We start from the raw sequence: 23,072 nt of genomic DNA, 5'->3' as shown, positions 1-23,072 counted from the left end.
AGAATTCCCACCTCTGGGGACGAGCGGCTGAGTCAGCGCCTGCATAGGGTGACACAAAAAAATGACTCAGGTTAAAGCCACACCTACTTTTTGTTACGACCCGCTCACTCACATCATCATCGTGATGGTGGGTCCACCCCTTATGTGACAGCATAGATGATGAGCTGTTTCTTCAGCAGTACAGGCATATAGCAGGCGGCGCCACACGTTTGGGGCGACAGGGTTTCAGTTCAACAGTATCAAACGCCGAATCTGTGACGCATTAACCAACACATTCACACTCTTAGTGCATCAAATATTAACCATCGTGAAGTGGGATTTTGCGTCCCCAGGGTGGCGTGAAATAAAGACAAATAATTCTAAATAACTTATAATAACCCAGCATATTGCCCCACTTTTTATAACATTAGCAAGACGCTATTGGTGTGGACATACCTCAAGAGTTCCCTGTCAAAAACACCTTTCTAGTGAGGAGCTTGTTTTGTGGCTCATTGAGTGAAGGAGGAAGAGAAGACTCATGACTCATGGGTTAATGGCGCTTGATTTATGAGTGAGTCTTTGTTTACTTTCTATTGCCATAGTGGTGAACTGGCCTGGCACCAAAAGGGTCCCTGGTTAGAATTCGTCAATAGTTCATGGTAATTTAGCATAGACTCATAATCTGGTTTTTTTTTGTTTGTTTGTTTTGGGCAGCCAAGTTCAGCTTTTTCTGTATATCAGCAAAACGTAAATTCCTCTTGCGATAAATCTGAGATAAAACGTTCGCCTTCTTGAATGACAATGTTGACGTTTGATCAATGAGCTTTTCTAGCTTTTCAAACTCTCAATGACCATAAAACATATATATTTTGGGCAAGTTCTGGCCCCCAGGCCTCGACTTTGATACGAGTGATTTACTTAACGTTCGAAATCAGTCTGATTTCCGTCCGTTCTCCTCAACTGCAGATCCCCGGAGTCATTTTCCTCCTCTAAAAGTCATCCCCAACTTTCCAGCACAACACTGAAATCAAACCCGTCCATCAGCCATTTTCACATCAGTCATTTCAGATAATGACTCTCAGCTGAGTGCGGCGGCTTCTATCCTTACATGTTCTCTGCGTGCACGAGGGGAGATGGGGGTGAGGAGTGCACGGGTATCAGTTATCAGTGCCAGGATTAGGGACTGTCATCAGCCGCCGTATGCCGCACATTAGCCTCCTGATGACACTATGAGGAGCGAGCAAGGAGGCGGCTCAGGGGGAGGATTACGCCTGCTTCAAGATTTCACAGTAAAAGTCAGGTAGTGAACAAAGCCTGTCAAAGTAAAGTCTGATAAGACTGCACACTCCATTCAGGCTCCTGCAGGATATAGGGGCCGTAAACCTGGGCACAGATACTGGGCTCAAGCTGTCACAAATATTCAGGCACGTTTCTGTCCTCAGACGCGTCACACACTGTGGCTGTGGTACCGAATCTTTCAGGAACACGTTCTCCACCCTGAATTATCTGTGACACGCCCTGACACATCCATACTAACACGCTGCCCTTTGCTTTAAACCTATCGCTAACTTGAGCTGGGGAAAGGCTCGCCATCATATTAAGGTGCCGAAATTGAATCATTTTTGAGTTTGCAACAAATAAAATAAATGTTTTCAAGCAGAAAATATATTGCTGCCAGGTTGTTAATCTACTGCCAGAGATGCTGCAACTCCAGCATCATGAGTAACATTTCATTGGAAATTGTGTTTAAATAGGAAAAGCACTCAGAGAGCGCACACCTCCAGCAAGCTAGTCCTTTAACTAGCATGGCAAATGAGCCCGCACAACACACACGCTAAACTAAGAGGCAATGTCTCACAGCGACATGGTTTTCAACAAAGAAGCTCCCTAATTTGGTGCTTTAGTAATTTTGGATCAGCTCTTTATGGAGAGGTAATTCGATAAAAAAAATGAACTAATCTGTTTGGTACAAACTTTGACTCGATCAATACCCATAGAGATACATTTTTGAAACACAATGGCATCTTTTCCCTATATCAGTTTCATGTATGAAACCCTCTGAAACGATGGGGCGCTGGACAGACTCTGTAAGCCAGAGGTGGGCTGTCTCATCTTTACCATACTCTCCAGACTCCATTTGCAAGCATGACTCTGTAGGTCAGGCTATTTATTTTTATCTGCCGTGTCCTTATGTTATCGGCATTGATCCAAAAGGTATGAATCATGATCTATCCGATTACGCTTATCTTATTATGCATTATGTAAAGGCCGGGCTTTTATTGTGTAACACACAATTATATAAACTAAAACACAAAAATATGGAAACCGGCCCCGAATTCAACTTCAGGTTTCTTCAGAGAATGTTGATGGTGCAGTAGAAGGTTCCACCTCAGGTACCTTGCACATACACTCAGAGACTGCAGGTCTAGAGTTTCTCAAGAGGAAGTGCCTCTTAACATGATGTGCTTTCCTGAACGAAGGACACCATCCTGGTCATCGCCTCCGTCTGCCTCACCGACAGTCGGGTTAATGAGGGAAGAGAGCAACAGCTGGTGTATTCACAAATATTTGTGTGTCAGACATGACTTGATTTAACTCGACATTACAGCATTGTTTGTCAAGACTGGTGTTATTTGTAGCAAGGTCGTCAATTCATGAAAAATCGGACTTATATTTTCAGCTTTCATGTGAAGACAGCATGACGTTCTCTACAGATGGTTGAAATCCATTTAGGTTTTCTGCACCTGACCAAATAACCTGCAGCATATTTCCATAACACATGTGTTGCACATTTTTTGTCGCTCATTAACATTCTTGTACGATTTGCATATACACATTGATCCACGCGTAACGTATAGCAACGCCCTGCAGGGGGTGGAGGCAGGACAGAGGAGGTGAGAGTCATGAATTCATGCTTTTGTTTTCATAGCTTCCAGCCATTTTGACAGCTGTCCAATACAAGATGTAGCATTGATCAATGTGCGTGTGTGTGTGTGAGAGAGAGAGAGAGAGAGTGTGTGACAGAGGGAGAGAGAGAGAGAAGGGGAGGCCCGGCGGTGACAGCATAACAGTAACTGTTTCCATGTGTGCATCGTGTTCACGAGGACACACATAAACACACCAGACTGCAGCGCATGCCCCATGTCAACAAAAACACACAGACCTGGAGTGTGTGTGTGTGACTCATTAGGTGACTCAAGTTCTGACAGTAAACATCTGAAAACATTTACCGAATGTTCGCTAACGGTCGCTCCACGGAGACACACGTGTGCTGATGTGTTCCCCGAAATCCATGTTTCTTTTCGACATAGAACCTCCTTCATTTTGTTCACTCTGGATTGAGAAAGGTGCATTTTTGTGCAGGTTAGAAAATAAAATGGAAGAATCCAGTTGCCAAAAACTCTGGTCTTACCATGTAAATACAGAATTTTTGACAAAAAAGTGCATTATAATAGGAAAAAGCTTGCATCTTATACTGCAATAAATTAAATAATTGTGATCAAAATATTTTAAGAAAGAACTGATAATAATATATTGCAATAAACTTAAATGAATTAGTATTATAATAAACATTTTATTATAAATATTTTCAAAAAATATTTAAAAATTAAACATGACAAAATAACATAAAAAAACATAAATGGAATCTTAAAAAATCAGGGAGACAATTGAAGTAAAAATTCTGATAAGAATTCATGTATGAGAAAGTGGTAAAATAGTTGAAAATAAGAGCGACAAGAAAAGGTGCATTATTTTAAGCAAAATAAAGCATTATGAGAACTAGGGAGAGAAGACATTTAAAAACTACTATGGATAGCTTGCCAGCTAGACAGAAAACAACCAGGGAAGTGGCAGGTTTTATAAAAACACACAACCTAATTCCATGTTTCACGATCATAACACTTCCATGTTGACACAAGGGATCCGGCTGTTCAACAGATCGGGAATATTTGCTGGTTCTCCCAAATCAGCCACCACACCGGACCACCAGAGAGGCGTGTAAAACAACCATATGTGCGAGCGAGCGAGTGTGGGCACACAGAAATGATACGCCTGTGGTCTTTGCTGGCTTTTTTGTGAGTCTGTGGGAGGCAGGCCATGACTTTGTACATGCATGCTGGTGTGTGTGTCTGCGTCGAAGCCGCTTCAGAACCTTACAGTGCCTGGGAGAGTGTGTATGTATGTGTGCTTCAGCTTTTGTTTAATTTCTACTTCCTGTTTTATTCTTGGCCTAATCCAAACGCAACACAGCTGTGCAGTCAGCCAGAGAACCAGGGCTCATGGGGGGGGGGATGGGTTGCCAGGTCCTGGTGAGTGCAGTCGTGCTCTACAACTGCTACCAACAGATGGAAGGGAAATGGGGTTACCAGCTTGGGTTTATCTTCTCTTTGTAGGCCAGACTGACCCCCCTGCTCAAGCCCCCACACGCTTTTGGTCATAATACTGATCTTAAATCGCCTCGTTTTGGACTTTTGTTTTTTTTTAGTAGACAGCCAACAGCAGTGCAGAAGACAACAGGGGTTTTAGGAATTTGATTTCTGGTTTATGAAACACCGGAGTCAGATTCAGATTTCAGATCCAATTGTTTGCCCTGCCCCTTTCAAAAACTGTAAGAAAGGAGGCGTTTGAGGTGACGTACGTAGTAATACACAAGCTAGTCCTGTCCATGGCAGGTGACAAACCAAGAAGACGACATGGTGCACATGCATTAAAAGCTTGAGTGCCGAGCGACACAGGGCAACGTTGACATGATATCACCAGTCGTACTGAATGACAATGGCGGCTGGCAATAGGGGGCGCTGGGGAACCTCCAGAGTCTTCTAAAAGTTCTGTGGAACAGATCTTTTTGAAAGGATGCTGCTCAAGTGACTGAATGAGTAAGACTCGCAAACACAATGAACTACAGCCCAAAGGTGTGAGACATGAGTCGGAAAGTCCAAAAACAGTAATTTCGATCAGCGATGGGTTGCTCATGTTTGGTCATCGGCAGACCGTATGACTGTGCAGTGAGTTGGGTGCTGTCACTGCTGCAGTGGGGAAGACAGGTAACTGTGAATGAGGGAGTAGATCGCCTGAATTTCCACAGTGGTCTCACGGCGCTCGCTTCAGACTCGCAGCTCATTATTGTATTTGAAAAACACATTTTATTACATCACAGAGTACTTCTAACACATACTGTATGAAGTCACTCAGCAAGAATAAGGAAAGTTGACGGTTGACATTGTCTGTTGTACAAAGGGTTTTCCCAACTTCTATTAAATTTGGAAGAAATCTGCTCTTAAACAACTCAACAGGTCTGTTTTGCTTTAGTTAGTGTACCATGGTAATATACGTTAACACACCTCTCCACTATTTCTGTAACATTAGCATCCATTTTGTGTTCTTGCTTATTAAAACTGAAACTGCACGTAACACTGGCATATTTATATTTGTAGTACTATACTCTTACACAGTAAGAATTTAAGTGGGGTTTAAAACGGTTTACTTAACAGAACTAGGTTCACTGTACAAAGCTTTTTTCCCCCTACTTTTTTGTTACTTTTGTATGGCCTCCCGAAATAACTATTGTTACTCGTGTGTCCCCCTCCAAAAACCACCCCTGGAGGAGGGCCTGTAGGGGGCGCCATGCCGTCTGTGAAGCTTCATGAAACGGTGTGCCCACTAGATGTCACTCTCTGCTCTATAATCTTTGGCTTCCAACAACTATTTTAATGAAACCTCACACCATTGATAAACTATGAGCCCCACCTATGAAAGTGAGGCCACTGTTTCATGAAGCTTCATGAGCCCACCCTTATTGATCTCTCCTCGCGATCTCCCAAAACACCGGTGAACCCCTGAGCCTGGAACGAAGCCGACACGTCTTAGAGGACCTCCACACTGTGAAGTTTCTCACTATATCAAAGGCGAAAGTTATGATTCCGTACTTAACAGAGAAGTGGGTGGACTGTATTTATAATACATCACTGACTTTTAAAATAATCCGACCATTGAGGCATAAAGCTTTCTCAAACCTCTGTGAGAGTCGGTGCCAGACTCCAATCTGTGTATTTATATTCAATATTCTAGATCAGATGGGATGGAGCGGGCGATCTGAGGCGAGGACGTGGACGGCTGGAGCACCAGCGAAGGCCTGGGAGAGCTCCAGCATCTCTCCAGTCTCGCTGGCTGCTCGCTACATTCATTATTCATGCGGCACTCTCTCCCCTCCTCCTCCAGCTCAGCCAATTACAGCCGGGCCCCAGCGACTGCTGCCCGTCTCATTCGTCGCCGCTTTGATGTCTCTATCAACACCAGAGAGACGGCAACGCTCTTAATAGAGCAGAAGGGGATTATGTGATGGGCTGCCACTGGGGGTGGAACTGCTTTTAAAAAAAATATGTACGTTCACATAAAAACGGATTCATACTTTATCAGGAGACTCTGGCATACGCTGCAGCCGGGGCCTCGCCTCTATCACAGCGACACGCTGGTTAATCCTGTTACTCCGGCACAAGTAGAACTGTAGCGCTTCATCCTGAGGACTACTTCATTAACCTGCAGGATTTCCAGCCCGTTTATGTCTCAAAGTGCTGGATACTCGACAGATATGTGGGCTCCCCGTCGGCTGCTGCAATGTAGCCCCGGCTGAGTCAGTGCCATTTGTTTGAAGTCAGCTCAGGGCCCTCGGCTGAACTTTTAATAATAATCCATTTCCCCCACCTCAGGACCCACCTGCTATTCCGAGGTCTGACCTTTAGAGCAGGAAGTTCTGTTCAACGCGACTCCTGCAGCTGCAAGGACAACCTGCTTTACAGCATTTTTACCCTCCTCATCAAACGACACTTTGTGCTGAGTGACACGCCGTTTCGTGACTTTTGGGCTCCTGGAGGTTTTTGGTAAACTGCGAAAACGCTCAATGGAAGTTAGAAAGGTTGCTTCAGAAGAATACTTTTCCAATACTAGTATCCCTGAGGAAATGGGGGTGCCTGCGGGATACCTGAGGCCATTCCGGGAGGGGCGGGGAGTACGTGATTTTATTTTCTAAACTGCATAAATGCTGACATTAAGCATATTTCAACATGACATTTAAGTCATGAAGTACATTTGTAAACCAAGAGTACAAAGCTAATGTCGCACAAAGCTAATGCAGTGTTTCAAGGTTGGTTTGTTTTGGGGGTTTTTTTGCCAACCAAAACCTTTGCATTTCCCTTTGATAACTCCCAAAATCCTCTAACTAAAGTTGTGTCCAACTCAGTCACAAGAGGTGCAACGTCCCTTTTAATTCTTGGTAGTTAATCTTTGTATAAAATTAGACTTTAGAGCTATAAAAATATTTCCACCTTACTTGACGCACAGGCAAACCTTCCCATCTTATTCACCGTCATCCAACTGACATTTTCTTGGGGCGGGGAGATGGAAGGATGTTTACAAACTTTGCCCGATAGCAATGAGCCACAGGTAGCTTTAAACGCATCATGCACTGTAGATAATATTGTTTTCGTGGGCAATTAGTATGTATGACTCAGGGGGCCAGATTTGGCCCACAGACCTCAAGGTTGATACCATAGCTCAGTAGGTAGATTGGGTTCGAGGAGTAGTAATGAGCTCACTATGGAGGTACATCGCAACACCTGAGTCCAATAGTCACCAGTGTCCAGCCAACCAAGCGACTTCACCCGCCTCGAAAGGTGGGAAGGTAGGAGAATATCAACATGGTAAATCGGAGAGGCAGATTCATAGTTCTTTATATTATCTTTTTTTGTGGGAATATGATTATCTTCCCATCATGTGGAAGTCTAAAGTAAGCTTCACTTTCTTGATGAATTTTTCCTCACTGCCTACATCAATCTTACAATCTGGGCCCTGAAAGTTTACCGTCCTGCAGTTCCAGATTTCTCAACTTCAGCGCTGGAAACGCGTTGAAGTGCACTGAAGGTGCGAGCCCATGAAATCCCAGTACATTGTCATATAAATCAGTTGCTTAAAATACACTTAGTTTGAACGTCCAGTCAGCCATTGCCATGACAGATCTCAGAGTAATTATGCACCGATCCGTGCGATTATCTTGAATATACGGACACCAACAACACAGGGAGTCTGACCGTCTTGTCGACCCCGACGTTGTCACTTCTGTTAGCATCAGGGAAGTTTGAACCTCTTCAATCCCCAATAATTATTGCTGGGACATTATCCTCTCCCTTGAGGCACCAGAGCAGGAAAGGGACAGAGACGGACCCTTTCACAGAATGGAAGCACAAGTTTTCACAAAAACATGCGTTTCTAAATACAGCTGACGGGAATTGTCCGTTAGAAAGTAACACCTTCAACTGAGGTGTAACAGCTAATACTTTCCAGCAATGACCTTCGTTTTTCTGCGTTAAATCAAAACCTGCAGACGAAAACAGACATCATTTTCGGCTTATTAACATTTGCAAGCATCACGTGTGGCTCAAACCAGCTGAAGTGCAGCAGACGTCTTGCAGCTCTTGCTCATAAGCCGTTTGTCCAAACACATCAGCCAAGACAGTACAAGAACCATCGGACAACTAACTGAACCACTTCCCTCCGATCACCGATGCTCGGTGAAGGCAGTTCAGAGATCCTGTTCTCAGAGGTGTCAACATTCTTCAGAATGAGTAACAAGCGTGTGGTCAAATACTGCACTGCGTCACATGTGGAAAAACTGATGCAAGTGGCGACACCACCCTAAAACCAAGCTATTTAAAAACTCAAAAACAAGGCTGGTCAGAAGATGCAACCCTGAGAGCCAAAGCAAAGAGAAAGAGGTCGCCGGAAAGCAGCCTCAATTGACCACCTAGAAACACCTGCACAAATCCCAGGCCAGAGGGAAAATGTGAGCATTTATATTTTTTGCTGTGCTTATATTACATAATACTCTGATGTAATTTGTGAGCATGACTCAATGTACTAGGGAACCCCCCACGCATGAGACAAATTGCAAAGCTGGTTTCTTTAAGAAAAGACAACATTGCATACATTTATTAGGGATGGATGCCAATTCCAATACATGCAAATCACCATTGTCCTTTAAATGTAGTGTTGACATTATTGCAAACACTTGTCTCCCTGCTGTTTTGTGTATTATATTTTTATTATCTTAGGATAAAAAAAACATTAACAATTACATGGGGTGTCTTGTTCTGCATAATTTAACGTATACACAGTGGGAACAGGAATGGCAATGTTTTAGACATCATCACAGCCTCTTCATAACCCCGCCCACCCCCAACCCACTGCCCGCATGCAGTTTGCACTGCACAAAGGCCAAAAGTCACGTGAGACAGCCTGCAAAGAGCACAAGAAGCATTCACAGTAAAAGGAGGAGAGGATGGAGGGGAAGGAGAGTAAAAGATGAGAGAAAAGAGGGGGAGGAAGAGGAGAGAGGGAGTGAAACAAAGTGACTGCAGCACTGGCCTTGGTTTAGACAGGAGAAGGAGCAGCATAGTCCTAGTATATCATTCTAACTTCTCCCACACTTCAACTCCCGTCTCCTGATTGTGGTACTCTTTCCATTGTCTTTGACACAAAGTTGTTTATATATGGATGTATATATGTATATATGTATATACATATACATATGTATACATATATATATATATACCGTATTTTCCGGACTATAAGCCGCAACTTTTTTCTCACGGTCTGAACCCAGCGGCTTATTAAACAATACGGCTAATATATGGATTTTTACAGGGATATTCCAATCAATCGGCCACCGATTATGAAAGGCTGAACTCGTTGTGATCTGTCATTGCCGGTCACAAAATCCGATCACATGTGACAGCAGCCGTTCTGATGAGGCACCGCCCGCGGTTTATGGTGCGTCTGCTCCTCCCTCCCGACTCGCCACTTGCTTGGCAACGGCATGTCTAATGCGGAAGCTTTTTTCAAATTTGCATCCTGCAGCACATGCACGTTAAAAGGCGTCAACGCCACGAATTCAATACGATATTTAAAACACCAGCACTTGACGGAGCACAGTGAGTTTTCTGGTGCTCATGGAAGTGAAACTGCAGGAACCAGGGGTCACTCGGCGATCTGAGCGTGACATTCGGAACGCGAAACATATTGCCCAAGAAATAATCATTAATTTCACCGCGCCAGATGAGCAGCCTTTCTCAGGTGCCGTTTAAAGACAGAATCAACCGCGACTGAATCCGCTGCAGTTTTGTGTGTGTCAGATGCAGCGTTTGCGGTCCATCCCCTGAATCTGAAACGTCCAGAGTGAGAACTTTCAAGAAAGAGGTTGAAGACAGCTGCTTCAGCTGAGTGCTCTCCCTGTCTCTCGGAGCATCCCTAATCTTTACAGTCTAATGAGCATGCTCTTTGCTGGCAAATATATTGAGCCTCGTCACATCAAACCGATGACATCACAGGCGTTTTATTTACCTTTAAAGCGCTCAAATTGCACTGTTTTCGTCCGTGTGTCCGCAGCTCTTCTAACAGAGAAGAGCTACTGGAGGGTGAAAACAGCGCTTTTTGAACACTTTAAATGTAAATAAGATGTGAGGAGTTCATGACTGCAGTTCAGAACATTGGCAAGATTGTTTCATGAGTCAGTCTCGACACTGGACCCCGTTTTCAAAACTAGTACTAGAGGATCGCTAGAAGTGATCCTCATGCATTTTCTGTGGCACAGACAGCAACAGTGCACCCGCGGCTTATAGACTGGTGCGGCTTATGTATGAAAAAGATCCATTTTCCTTCTTAGATTTGGTGGGTGCGGCTAATATTCCGGTGCGCTCTGTAGTCCGGAAAATACGGTAAACACATTTTATAGCTACAGCACCTTTTCCCATGGGGCAAGAGTGTCAATACTTTGCGCATGGTAAATGGCCGTGCCAAAGGAAGAAGAAAAAAAAAAAAAACAGAAAAAAGAAAACAAAACAATATATTGGTCAGGATATTTATCTTTTTTTTCCCTAAAATTGGCATTTGACATGATGATATTCTATTGCCGTCTGGGGGAGGGAAGGGACAAGGTTCTTCTTTTGAGTTTTATTCAAGTTTTCTCCTTTTTTCTTTCTTGTGAATATTTTCTTCTCTTCCGCTTTAAAAAGAGTTCACACCTTTGTAATTTGTGTGTGCTGCTCTTCATCAAAAGGTTCATTTTCCGGATCAGAGTCAGTGGTGTCAGAGTATCTGTAATGGTCTGGCTCATTGTCGCTAACGTCCGGGGTGACGGATGTCGAAGTGCTTGCCTCTGAATTCGAAGGCTCCTCCACCGTTTTCGTAAAATACAACTTCACCTGAAATGGAGAATGACTGGTCAGTGCTCAGTCCAAGCTTATTGCACGGTTTGAGCAAGCGCACGTTTACCTTGAAGTTTGGCGAGAAGTAGCGGTTAGCTTTATCTTTGTTGGCCTTGTCCAGGTCGTTCTTAGTGAGCGTCAGGATGAGGTAGTCCCTGTCGCTTTCCCTGCCGCTCTCCCTGCAGCTGTCCCGACACTCGGCGCTCTGCAGCTGGCCCTGGCCCGGACCCCCCTGCTGGCCCGGCCCCCCCTGCTGGCTCTCTACATTGTTGACTGCACCGTTCTCCAGCTTGTCCGCACTCTCCTCTGGTCCAGGGATGAAGAAGGTGTTGACCCAGAAGTGGAACATCTTGTCCTGTTCAGAGAAGCAGGCAAAAATCAGAGCCGAAACACCATCATGCTTCAAGAATGGAAGGAAACAAAGTCAGGCTGCCTTCTGACTTTTGAATTACAAGATAGCCATTCACGTCTTCTGTAGTCTCGAATACACATCAATTGTTCAAATGTCTATGTATGTGATGATCAACTCAGCTCAGTTTGGACGCACAGGTCTCATCAATTTCCAGATCAGCAAGAGAATTCGAGAAGCACAAGACAAATAAACCGTTCAGAACCAAGTTGCTCATGTAATAAAACCAATTTAAATGACATGAAAACAACTTAAAGCATAAAATAAGGCATAATAGTCCACTCAGCTGTCAGCACCAGTCACATTTGTCCCAGTGTGACTTCCATGGCAAGGGACATCCCATCTTACATTCCACAGTGAAGTAATGACTTGTCATAGTTGCCTTGGAAGTCGGTCAAGTGCGCTACAGAAAACAATTCATCCTCACTGAGGCCCAATCATCTCACTGAAGTGGGTGTGTGACGGCATTTCATAACGTGGCTTAAGCCAGCATGAGGCGTAAGCATAATTTGAACACCTTGTGAAGCACGACTGAGTATGCCACCATGTCTGCAGCAGTCAACAGCGAGCTGCTGACTTGTAGAGCAGGAAGCCCTGCACACCAATAGCTTTTGCAATAGCTTTAGCTTGTTTGCACTCCTGCAAAGGGCTGCTTAAATGTTGCAGCTGTTGGTGTACAGTATTTCCACTGTCTCGCAGCCTTTACATCAGGGGTGTCCAAGCTGCTACCTCAAAGGGTCGGGATGGTGCAGGTTCTTGTTGTTGTACGTACACCAATCCGGTCTCTGAAGAGTGAAGTCGCTGGACTGGTGTTCTTGTTTCATCTGACACTTAACTGGTTGAACTTTGTGTGCTCGATTGGTTGGAAGAGAGACCTGGACCACCCTAACCAGGCCCTAACTGGGTTTGGACTCCCCCGCTTGAACACACCCACACACTTTTTTTGTTCAGCATCAACCAATCTGTGGACCCAGTGCCGAACTGTGGACCACTGCATGCAAAATAGTTACAACAAACACTTCAGTGTCAAGACAAATAAACCAGAGAAACTCATTTTTAAGTGGCAGAAGCATAAAAAGGACAATGCTAGCAAAGCCAAACACTTAGGGAAGTTGTGTTAAACCAAGGCTCAATTTATATTGTACATTAACATCAGCAAACTAGTTAAAACAACTCATCCCACAGGCCCCATACAGCACGGCAACAACTGAAGCCCATTTTGAGAGCCTAATGTTTAAATCAAATGTGAGTGCTCTGAGTTGGCATTTTTTGTCTGGGCAACTCTCTATGACTGACATTTCAAAAAGCACATCTTAGTACCACATTGTTACCACGGTTAGCTGCAACTTGTTTAATCAGAAACTGTGTTGTGTGATGTGAGAAAAGAAGAAAGCCAATAAGAGGAACATGTGACACTGTGGTAATATTATTTTAGCACACTCCTTTGCAGAATTGAAACAGCTCTTCAATCGGTTCCTTTAACTGTCATGATTTGTCACAAAATTGAAACCGCAAGGCTGCCAGCTCGATCAACCTTGTTGGTTTATATTGCAGGTGATAATCCAATAACATGGCGACTCGTCTGTGGCAGTTCAGAGAGCAGACCTCGGAGCATCGGTGAAGCAGAATAAATTAGTAGAACATTAAACACGGAATATTATTACATGTGCTCCAATATGTTTGAGAACCTGAGTGCTTTGCCGCCGAGCAGTGCTCCAAAATAACTGAATGTTCTAGCTGAAGGATAAATAATTGTAAATAACTGCTAAGTGTTTGGATTTCGACAGGAAATGGACAACAGCAGTGTGGAAAAAGACCCAAATGAACTGACCTTCTTCATCATCTTATTCTGTTTATGGAAGAACTCCACTTTGATGTCTCCACAAACCGGCAGCGGCTGAGGGAATTCAAAAAACATGTGCTTGTCCTCGCGCCGGGTGTGAGTGGGGTTCGATGTGTGAATCTTGACTTTCAGTTGGTACACGACAAACTGGGGATCTGTTCAAAAAAAAGGTCATGACGTCGCACGAAAGAGGGGAAGAGGTACAGGGCGGGGAGGTAAGGTGGTGTCATGAAATGTGGAAGGAGGTGGGTGGGGCAACATGAGGAAATGAGTGTGTGAAAAGAAGAGCAGGGAGTAAGTACAAAGAAAGAAAGAAAGAACACCAGTGTTATTACACAAAGGATCAGCACTACATTCCATTGCAGCATCAGAAATCTAAAAATGAGACATTTGATATTAAAACTGAGAATTAGAGAAGGGGTGGTGGGGGGAGTAGCAGGCCACACAATTAATACACCCAAAGACACCCAGAACCAGAGACACAGGACCCTATTCTGATAGACAGTCTTGGTATGGTCTTGAACCAGCGCAACATTCCAAAGCTTTTTCTTTTAGCATTTTCTCGTTCTTCCTGTCAGGGTGGGCGGTGATGGTGGTGACTAGTCCTACCCTGCCATGGAGCTACCTGTGACAGCTCCTGCCCACTGGATCTCTGGGGCCATGTACAAAAACAATGAGTGAAATAATAATAATGGATTAAAAGGCTCATTTACCCCAATGCCAATTCCCTTTCTTGAAGCCCTGAGGGGTCGGCTCGCTCCTGTTTTTAACGGTACTGTCCCCTTAGAGAGAAAGAAGCAGATGATCACAAACACGGTCTTTCGCTGGCCTGTCTATGGGTTGACAGCACAGCAGGCAAACACATGATCGCGACACAAACAGGTTTTAGTATCTATGGAAAACATTTTCACATTAACTTGGTGAAAAATGTAAGACCGAATGGTGATGTTTGAGGTGTTTGTAGGGCTGCAGCAACATTATTGTTTTTCATTTGAGCGCATTTTGTTTAGCTGCCTTTTAATCTAATGGTGCATTTCCTTTGAGTCCTATTCAATACTGTTTAGTAGGGTAAATCATCACCACTGTTTTGATGAACTTGGTTTGGCGTATGACTGATAACCACCCAAAGAAAGAGAGTACAGTGATACCTTGTTTCCTGGGTATATAGTCCATTGCCAAACTTAGATATTTTATTTCTGACTGATTGATATAAATTAAAATCTGAAGGCCTATTATAAAACATGAGACAAAATGACACTGCAGCACTTTTTCTTGACTCATAAATCTTTTTTGCTTAATGATGAAATATGTCTGACTTTAAAGTAGATTTCATTTTCCAGGGGAATTTTTTTCTATCAACAGCAGCAATCCAAGACAAAATACAATAACAACGATAAGCGTTGGCACATTTTAAGGGCAAACGCAAGGTTCAATAGAAATTTTTCATTTCTTTAAAATGCGGGTGAAATTGAGCTAGTACTCGGAGTGAATTTGAAAATCCAGCTTGAATGCACTTGACCTTTAGAGTGGACAGAAACGCACAAATAAAACTTCCATTTATCAATAAGGCCTCTGTGATATTGCCCAATAAAATAATTAAGGACGATTTGTCACGGTAGAGCCGGAAACTTAATGTCAGCACGTCTTGCTTTGCCTGCCAAGGTGAAGGACAGTATGTCATTTAAAAACATTTGGATGATCAGAGATGAAAGAAGACTCAATCGCAAAACACAAAGTTTATAATTTTTTCCGTGATCTTGTGCAGCCCTAGTCATGAGTATCATGGGTCTTGTATGAGTGTTTGTGCGTGTGTGTGTCAAACTCAGAATAGGGCCATTTTTGGGAAAGTTAGAAGGAAGAATCAATAGAGTAAAGGCCATTCAGCAAAGTTAGGGGTTAGAGGTGAAACAAGCCACAGAAATAATAGAAACCAGAAGTGAGTTTATGGCACAATTTAACTAAAACCAAAAACGGGACCACAATAATATGTTTAAACATTATTGCACCTTGAAACGCTACAGTGCACACACATTTCCAAAACAAAGCAGATGTGACGATAGCCTTTTAGTCATAACTTATACTTGCTTCTTTTGTCCTGATGTGGAAATAGAACACAAAAAAGAGATGGCAGTTTCCTGTAAAGTTCACTTTCCTCACGCAGGGTTCATAGTCCTCTACCGTCTGAACAGCACGTAGTTACTCTTTAGTGTGAGTCAGCTCTACCAACACTCCTGCGGAAGCTAATAATCATAAGAAATACTCAAATAACCTCTCCTTGACTTTGCAGCGTCTGTAACCTCATGAGATTAGAAAATTCTCTTTAAGAATCGCAGTAGTCTTGTGCTTTTCATCAGCATGAGGCAACTTCCTTAATTGAAAATCATGTTCTGGTGGTACATTGCAGATATAATTCAGTTTGTACAGCATGGTCAACTATCTCTGAAAGAAACAGTGAAAATGACTAAACGGAAAGCAGCTGAATTAATTAAAAATCCTACAACAATGCAGCAAGATTCATGGGTTTTCACCGAGGACGATTCAGCTCCACCAGATTGACCTTCTGTGTTCTACAGAGCAAATCTGTAGCGTGGGAGAGCAACCGCACTGCACATCACATCACATCCTATGCTCTTTGCTGGAACTGAGCTCCTGCACATGCCTACGCCCAAAACTAGAGTTGAAGTTGAACAGGAGCGTGACTCACTGCAGGTGCCCCCGCTGAACATTGGGAGAGTCTCAAACACCATTTTGTGGAAGAGGAGCGCCACTGGCTTGTACTCAAGCTGGTTCTTCAGTAGGTAGCTGTAGTAGTAGACGTAGCGGCGCTGGCTCGGGATTGTTACTCCCTGAAAAACAAAGCAGATTTAAGTTTGTGATCAGGGAGTGCTTGATTCACGCACAGGTCAGTCCTGTTGCTGGCTACACTTATGTCAAGAACTAACAAATGTGATCAAGAGGAGGCAAAACAGAAGACTAAATACAAGTTGATCGCTACTCTGGCATCAGAACGTCATTGTCAGCAGCTATAAGGGGAAATCAATGACACAGCAACACAGAACCAGCATCACTAACCAATATTCCCCTTGAGAACAGACTTTTAATTTAATATACTTTCACAACTACAGTCCCACAATGTAGATTCCTCACTTAAAAGTTATTTGAAGTCTCAGAGGTTAAACTACAGCTTGAAGTTGCTTCAATAGCTTTTCTTGTCTTGTGGTTCAGTGCATTTGAGCATATTCTTTGTTCTTTCAAAAAGCACTGTGCGGTCTACTTCAACCAAATGATACATCCGTGACTGCAATACACAATTACTCAAACAAAAAGGCGTTTTCGTGCCTCTATCAATACCAACAGGTTTGTATCGACTTTAAACAGAATGCGTTTCATCGTAATATCCACAGTATTAAATTTAGTATTTAAGTATTTTAGTATTTTAAGTATTAAGGTTTTAAATTTCCTGCATCTCACCTTCTTGTCCCTTGTCCTGACTTCGCCATAAAAGTCAAGTGCTTCTTGGGCCTCCAGGAATTTGCCGCGATGCAGCAGATAAGCGCAGATCATGACTCCAGTGCGGCCCTTCCCCGCCTTGCAGTGGATAGCCGCCACGTGATTGTCGTCCTCACTGAGCCACTGGTCCAGGTCTTCACAAAAGGGTTTAATTAGCTCCAGCTGAGGAGGGTTGTGGTCTTCGAAGGGGTACTGTGCAACTGATGTGTGACACGATGCAGACACGCAAAAAGATGGAAGGAGACAACAACAGGAAGATGGCGCCAGCAGCGGGTCAGCAGACAGATAGGGTGGGGGGCGGGAGGGAGAAGGACAGAGTGGACATTTGGTCAGATTTTTAACGACACAGTGAGTCATCAGGTGTTTGGCTCAGACGAAACTTTTCACCAAAGAGGAACTTGCGAGTGTGTGAAGTGGCATACCTCTGCAGTTAAATTTGGCAGCATCGTAGTGTCTTTCTGCACAGCTGAAATGGGAAGAACAAAGTGCTGTCAGTGATGGAGCAGAGGAAGTTTGACGGGCTGACGTGACAGAAAGCACTTACAGGTTGTAGATTTTGTAATGGTTTTTATGTTTTGAATCCAAAAACCTGAAAAAGAAAATGCATATTAGAAGGAAGAATTTGTCATTAAAATCTTGACGAAAGATTTAAATACACGCAAAGTAGAGACACTCACCGTACTACATCGTCTATATTGTTTCTGTACACTCCCTCAAGTCTCTCTGCTGGAAAGCCCATAGCTATGATGTTCGGGTATATATCTTTTAAGACTGGGGTCAAGGATTCGCACAGAGAAAAAGCATGCAAGTTGTGTGTCTACAAGTCAGAAAATGAGGTGCATTTTTTAAATTCTGGAACCTACTACAAGAGAAAAGACACAATGCAGTGCAGAGGATGGTGAATGTGATTCTGCCAATGTCAATATGAGGGTGTCGCTGTAGTCGTGGGTGGACGAGAGTGCAGAAGAGGGGACTGATTTATGTGTGTGCTTTTGGTTGTTGTGACAGATGGCCTTGACAGTGAGAAGAAAGGACGAGAGTAACTGTGCTCCTGCTTGAGCCAGCCCACATGTGGCTGTGCGAGGCGAGTCGCTGCACCCTGACCTGTGTGTATTTTTAGAGCAAAAAGTTATATCAGGAAGATAACAAATGTTCTGATCATATCCCATTCTGGCGGAGACACATTCTATACAGAACCACCAAAGCAAGGCGCGTCAATGAGGAGTTAAATTGACACTCACTCATTCGATGCAACTGTTGCTTGATCCACATGAGCACGCCTGACATGGTCGTCTCAGCATTACTTTCCAGTTTCAAAACAGATTGCTGCAGCTAATTACACTGTCATAACTTCGAAGGCACAAATAACCATCACGTCGCCTGAAAACGCCTAACAATACCTGGCCTGCCGTCAGCCACAAGCAGCAGGATTTCACACTTTAACCACAGACTAAAGGGCAAGTTTCCTTACAATGCAGCTACAACAGTGCCAATAACCGAATGACTAAATTAGGCGTTCACTCCACAGCAGGCATTTATCAAATCAAATTTATCAAATGTATTCGCCTGACAACGACTGTGCTCATCTTATTGTTTAGAAGCACATCACAGTTTTACACTTCAGTCAGAGGCAACCAAGGACCAATGGAACAAAACCAGCTTTCGGCAGTGCCAAGACCTGCGCGGAATGGAGTGACACCCACGCTGATCCATGTCTAATTCAACCTATATACATGTCATTATTAAAAAAAGTCATCATTCATCAACTCCTAAAAGGTGAAGTTTAAGTTTGATGTTGACCATTACCAAATTTGGTTAATCAGAAAGACCAGTTTGAGTGATATTTACCATCATTACAAAGTGAGATTGATTTTCACCTAATTGCACAGGCGAAATCTTTAATAGCTCATCATCTTAAATGTCTTGTGGTGGTCATCAATTTGAATCATTTAGTTTAGTTATTATAAGGCTGCTAGGTCTGCGTCCGTCTATGTTGGCCAAAAATGATTTCACCTAGCCACTGCATTTGCTCTATGTGGTGAACTTGACCTTACTGCATAAAAATTAACAACTTAGCATCACAATAGGACCTACACATCCATCAGACAGCTTTTACATTGGATTAGACATTAAAGCTGCCTCTCCTGTTAAAATTTCATTTATGAAAATAGCATCCAACTCAGCATTGTTGTTATTCACAATAACTTGAGGAGGCAGTGATCTAAGACGAGGATCTACAAGTAGAAGAGTGGGCAGTGTGGTGATTAGAAATGGATGCTAACTCAGAGAAATGCAAACACCAGAGTTTTGACTGCTAGAGGAGGTAGACAGGTATCTCTGGGGAATGCTGAAATTAAGTTACGCAAACATTAACATGCAGCAAATCAAGCACAAAATGCTAGCAAGCTAAATAAGCAGCAGTCAGATGAGAATGCAAAGTCTTTGCTGTTGTAATCTCAACAACATAAGTGTGTAATAATTAAAAAGAAATTTAGACTCGAGTGCTGCAAACATGGCCCACGCATTTTTATAAGCTCCACAGCTCCCAGCAGAGACTGAGTCCAGGGCAAGGGGGCTTGGTCTCTGCAGCTGGGAGGAAATGCACATGCAAGACTCCAGACGGAAGTCCAAGTAGGAGGGAAAACAAAAAAAAAAAAGCCATTTCAGGAACGCCTTTTTCTTTAAACCCAGTCCTGCCTCAGCTCTATGCATACGCCAAATCCACAACTGAGTGCAAGAGCGGGGGAAAGTGGGTGAGTGGGAACCTGCGAGTGCCTAGCAAGGAGGGGGTGGGGAGGACAGGAAAGGAGCCGAGGAAAGGGGGCAAGCCAAAGGAGGCAGAATTAAGAGTGGGAGTCGTCAAGAAAAATAGCAAACGAGAGGTAGTTGGTTGACAGGGAAGGAGAGGGAGCCCTCAGACAGACACCAACGCTGATACCAGATCACGGGCAACTCTATTTTAAGGGCAATTCCCAGAACTGTGATACCGCATTACATAACTGTAGAGAGCCCATATTGTTTCTAAACATCTTGCCAAAATGATTAAAAAGGGAGGCTAATGAAGAGCTCTGACATCTGAGGAGTTTTGTTATCCAGACTGAACCAGGTGAAAGAACCATTTGGTCAGTGATGCCATTCAGCATCCTCAAACCAACGGCATATTCGGCTACCTTCGCCACGCACAACCAAAAATTGGGGGGGCAACTTAAGAAAGAGTCAATGAATTTCACACTCATAACCAACACATCAAGGAGCAGCCAAAACCTTTCGCAAGTCGATAACACGGTGATTAATGATAACCAAATTGTAGTCAAGTTCAACTTGTATACAATCAGCCAGCGCCCATTTAATCTTGCAATATAACTGTAATCCAAATGGCCTGTAAATGTTAAAGACACGCATGGTAAAGTGTCTACAATAGCGTTTTCGAGAGATAACTAAAAAGAACACAAGAACTTGAGTGCATTGTCAGTTTCTACTCACAGTTCTAACTCACCATTTATGATTGTAATATCAAAACGACACATCTGGGAAGGGAAGTTTCACATCCTGATGCAACATGTCGACACTGTGATGTCACACATTTAACAGTTTCTTTTTCTCCCGCCACTTAGTAACCTGTCTGTAAGCAACCTTTTGATACCGAAAGATGGATCAACTTAAAAATCATTCAGAAAGAATGGAAAATACATCCGGGAATTAGAAACAATTGAACATTTGCATTGATATTTGGCATGGGGGGGGGTCATGCATATTTAATAAGTATTACTACCATACCTATTTACATACATAGGACACTTACACAAGCTTACCTCAGGGAAGTGAACATATTTGCACGACCTTAGACAAATTATTAAGCAACATGCACATATATAGTGCATAACACTTCCTTTGCAGGGCAATTTGGAGGAATGTTTGACATATTGGTACGAATCAGGTTGTCTGCCCCCTTAACCTTGTAAGACAGCACCTAACTATTGTAACACAATTAGGCCATTCAACGTACTCAAAGGACACCGACAAAAGCAAATGAAAGCCATTCAAATACAGGACAGGGTCCTTTCAAGAGCTCTAAAATGTCATCACTTGATGGTAAATATGTCATCAATAAATTGACTTTAGAAGATTATGCAACAATGGATGGTTAATTTAGTTTGCATTTGGGACGCTGTAATTCGACCACTGACATTACAGCGTAGTGATTTGACAGATCCAGCATCTTTCATACACGCTCTGCCTGGAACTCCGTTGACATGTACGTCTCCTACATCCACGGATTGATGCATTCGATCACATTACATCACGACATTCAAAGTGTGAAGTTGAACGATGGAAGGATACATGTTAAGTCCAGGTCGAAGCCATCCTCCTGGTATCTCCTTTTGTTCCGGCTGACCATTTCTTTTATAATCGCAGCCATTGCAGCAGGTGACAGGAGTCTTTAAGGTGAAAAAAAAAAAGATTTGTAAGTCTATCGTGAGTGTCCGGTGCTGAGTGTCGCAGTCGGCGGGTCCTCACAGACGGGCTGTCGGTCGGATTAGATTCTGGATCATAAAGACGGGCCTTGCTTGGCTCCTCCGTGCAGGCCCCACTTGCCAATTCCAGCAATTCGGGTCTTGCCAAAAGCTGCAAAAAATGACTCATGCAGTAGCCCTAAAAAAAGAAAAACTCCCGATGTCAAATTCGGTCCAAAGAGGATGGTTCAGTCGCAGCCGAAAGGAAAGAGAACTCACCGGTTCCCGAACCCGTATCCAGTCTAGCCCGCTAGCTGGCTAGCTAATGCTAGCTCCGTTTTCGACCCAAAAGCCTATTAACGATTTAACATCGTCATCCAGTGATTGCCAAGAACACATTTGAAGAGTGACAGGCTCCACCAATATGTATATGATCTATACAAACAAAAGGAATGTAAGGATTCGTTTGACAGCTCCGTCCCGGGGAATCATCTTTTCTTGCTGCCGTCGCTCCAGCTGAACTCTCAGGCTCCCATCATGGCCTCCACCGAAGGAAAAAAGAAGGTAGAGCAGGCTAGGATTTGAGAACAAATATCCCGCCGCCATTGCAATATAGTCCCACACTTTTATTAAAAGCGACGTGTGTCGGAATCGCTAATTATCGACCGATTTTTTTACTTAAGCTCCACATTACCATTAAGTTAGCTCGGCCTCTGTTTGGGCCGTGTAAATACGCAAACTGGTGTTATTTCTTGCTTCTGGCGGAAGGATACTGCGAGTCTACACGCGTCGCTCCTTTCTGTCAAAGTGATCACGTGTGACTGTAATTAGGGAAGTTTCTGACATCATGTCACTTTACGCGGTCTGAACTTGAAATAAAATCCAAAAAGAAATGTGGGGCTTTTTGCTTGAAAAAACCCTGTCGTTCATAAAAAATCAAAGAGAATGTGATAAATGTGTAAACGGCATTTTTTTTCTCCATCATGTCGCCGTTCATTCACACTGAAATGACGTCATTAGTTAACTGGCGCTCGAGCCTTAAGAGTTCATGACTTACAACCCACAGAACGTGATGTTACACTTGAAGCTACAGTCATGCAAAATATGGGTGAACACGTGAAGCACTTGATATATACAAATACGTCACACACAAAACTTACAATACTGTATATCGTTCTCAAATCAATGACACATCATTTCACCGTCAATGAATTTATGCTAAGATTATATTGAATGTATCAAGGGAAATGAATGATTAATATGTTGTACATATGACAAAGGTGCACCTAAATATTATAAATTATATTGATCCTTTTCCCCCAACACAATATTGACTGTTCTATGAGGATTTGTTATTTGTTAAGTATTCATATAATACATCCTTGATCATATTAGTTCCCATTGTTAAGAAATGTTTCTGGGAATGTTTAGACATCGATTAAGATTTCGCTGTTGTACCTTGAACAAACCATTAAAAGCAATAATTTGAACTAGTAATATTGTGGCAATATAACTGGACAGATTGGACTTGTTTGAGATCCTTTTATTTCTGTAGGACCACGCCGTATGTTTTCCTCCTGCCAAGAAAGACCCCAACATTGGCTACCGTTTATTCAACTTAC

General features: G+C 43.2%; 1 protein-coding gene across 2 annotated transcripts; it reads right to left on the bottom strand.

The window, feature by feature from the left end:
• Nucleotides 1–7,635: 7,635 nt before the first annotated feature.
• On the bottom strand, nt 7,636–21,993 carry LOC128764798 (phosphatidylinositol 3,4,5-trisphosphate 3-phosphatase and dual-specificity protein phosphatase PTEN). Of its 2 annotated transcripts, XM_053874954.1 has the most exons (12): nt 21,730–21,993; nt 21,515–21,649; nt 21,338–21,435; nt 17,674–17,758; nt 17,541–17,585; nt 17,419–17,462; nt 16,958–17,196; nt 16,191–16,332; nt 14,200–14,268; nt 13,475–13,641; nt 11,302–11,589; nt 7,639–11,231 (listed from the first exon to the last, which is right to left on the bottom strand). In XM_053874954.1, exons 2-12 carry the CDS (start codon nt 21,547–21,549, stop codon nt 11,046–11,048), a joined length of 1,398 nt encoding a protein of 465 aa, XP_053730929.1. In that variant the 5' UTR covers nt 21,550–21,649; nt 21,730–21,993; the 3' UTR covers nt 7,639–11,045. The 2 variants fall into 2 exon arrangements, with proteins under 2 accessions (XP_053730930.1, XP_053730929.1); XM_053874955.1 differs by lacking the exon at nt 14,200–14,268 and having other exon boundaries at nt 7,636–11,231; nt 21,515–21,993.
• Nucleotides 21,994–23,072: the final 1,079 nt, after the last annotated feature.

Source organism: Synchiropus splendidus, chromosome 9 (genome assembly GCF_027744825.2).
Source record: "Synchiropus splendidus isolate RoL2022-P1 chromosome 9, RoL_Sspl_1.0, whole genome shotgun sequence".
Lineage (NCBI taxonomy): Eukaryota > Metazoa > Chordata > Actinopteri > Syngnathiformes > Callionymidae > Synchiropus > Synchiropus splendidus.
The sequence above is the reverse complement of the archived record's forward strand: the minus strand, read 5'-3'. Positions and strand labels throughout refer to the sequence as shown.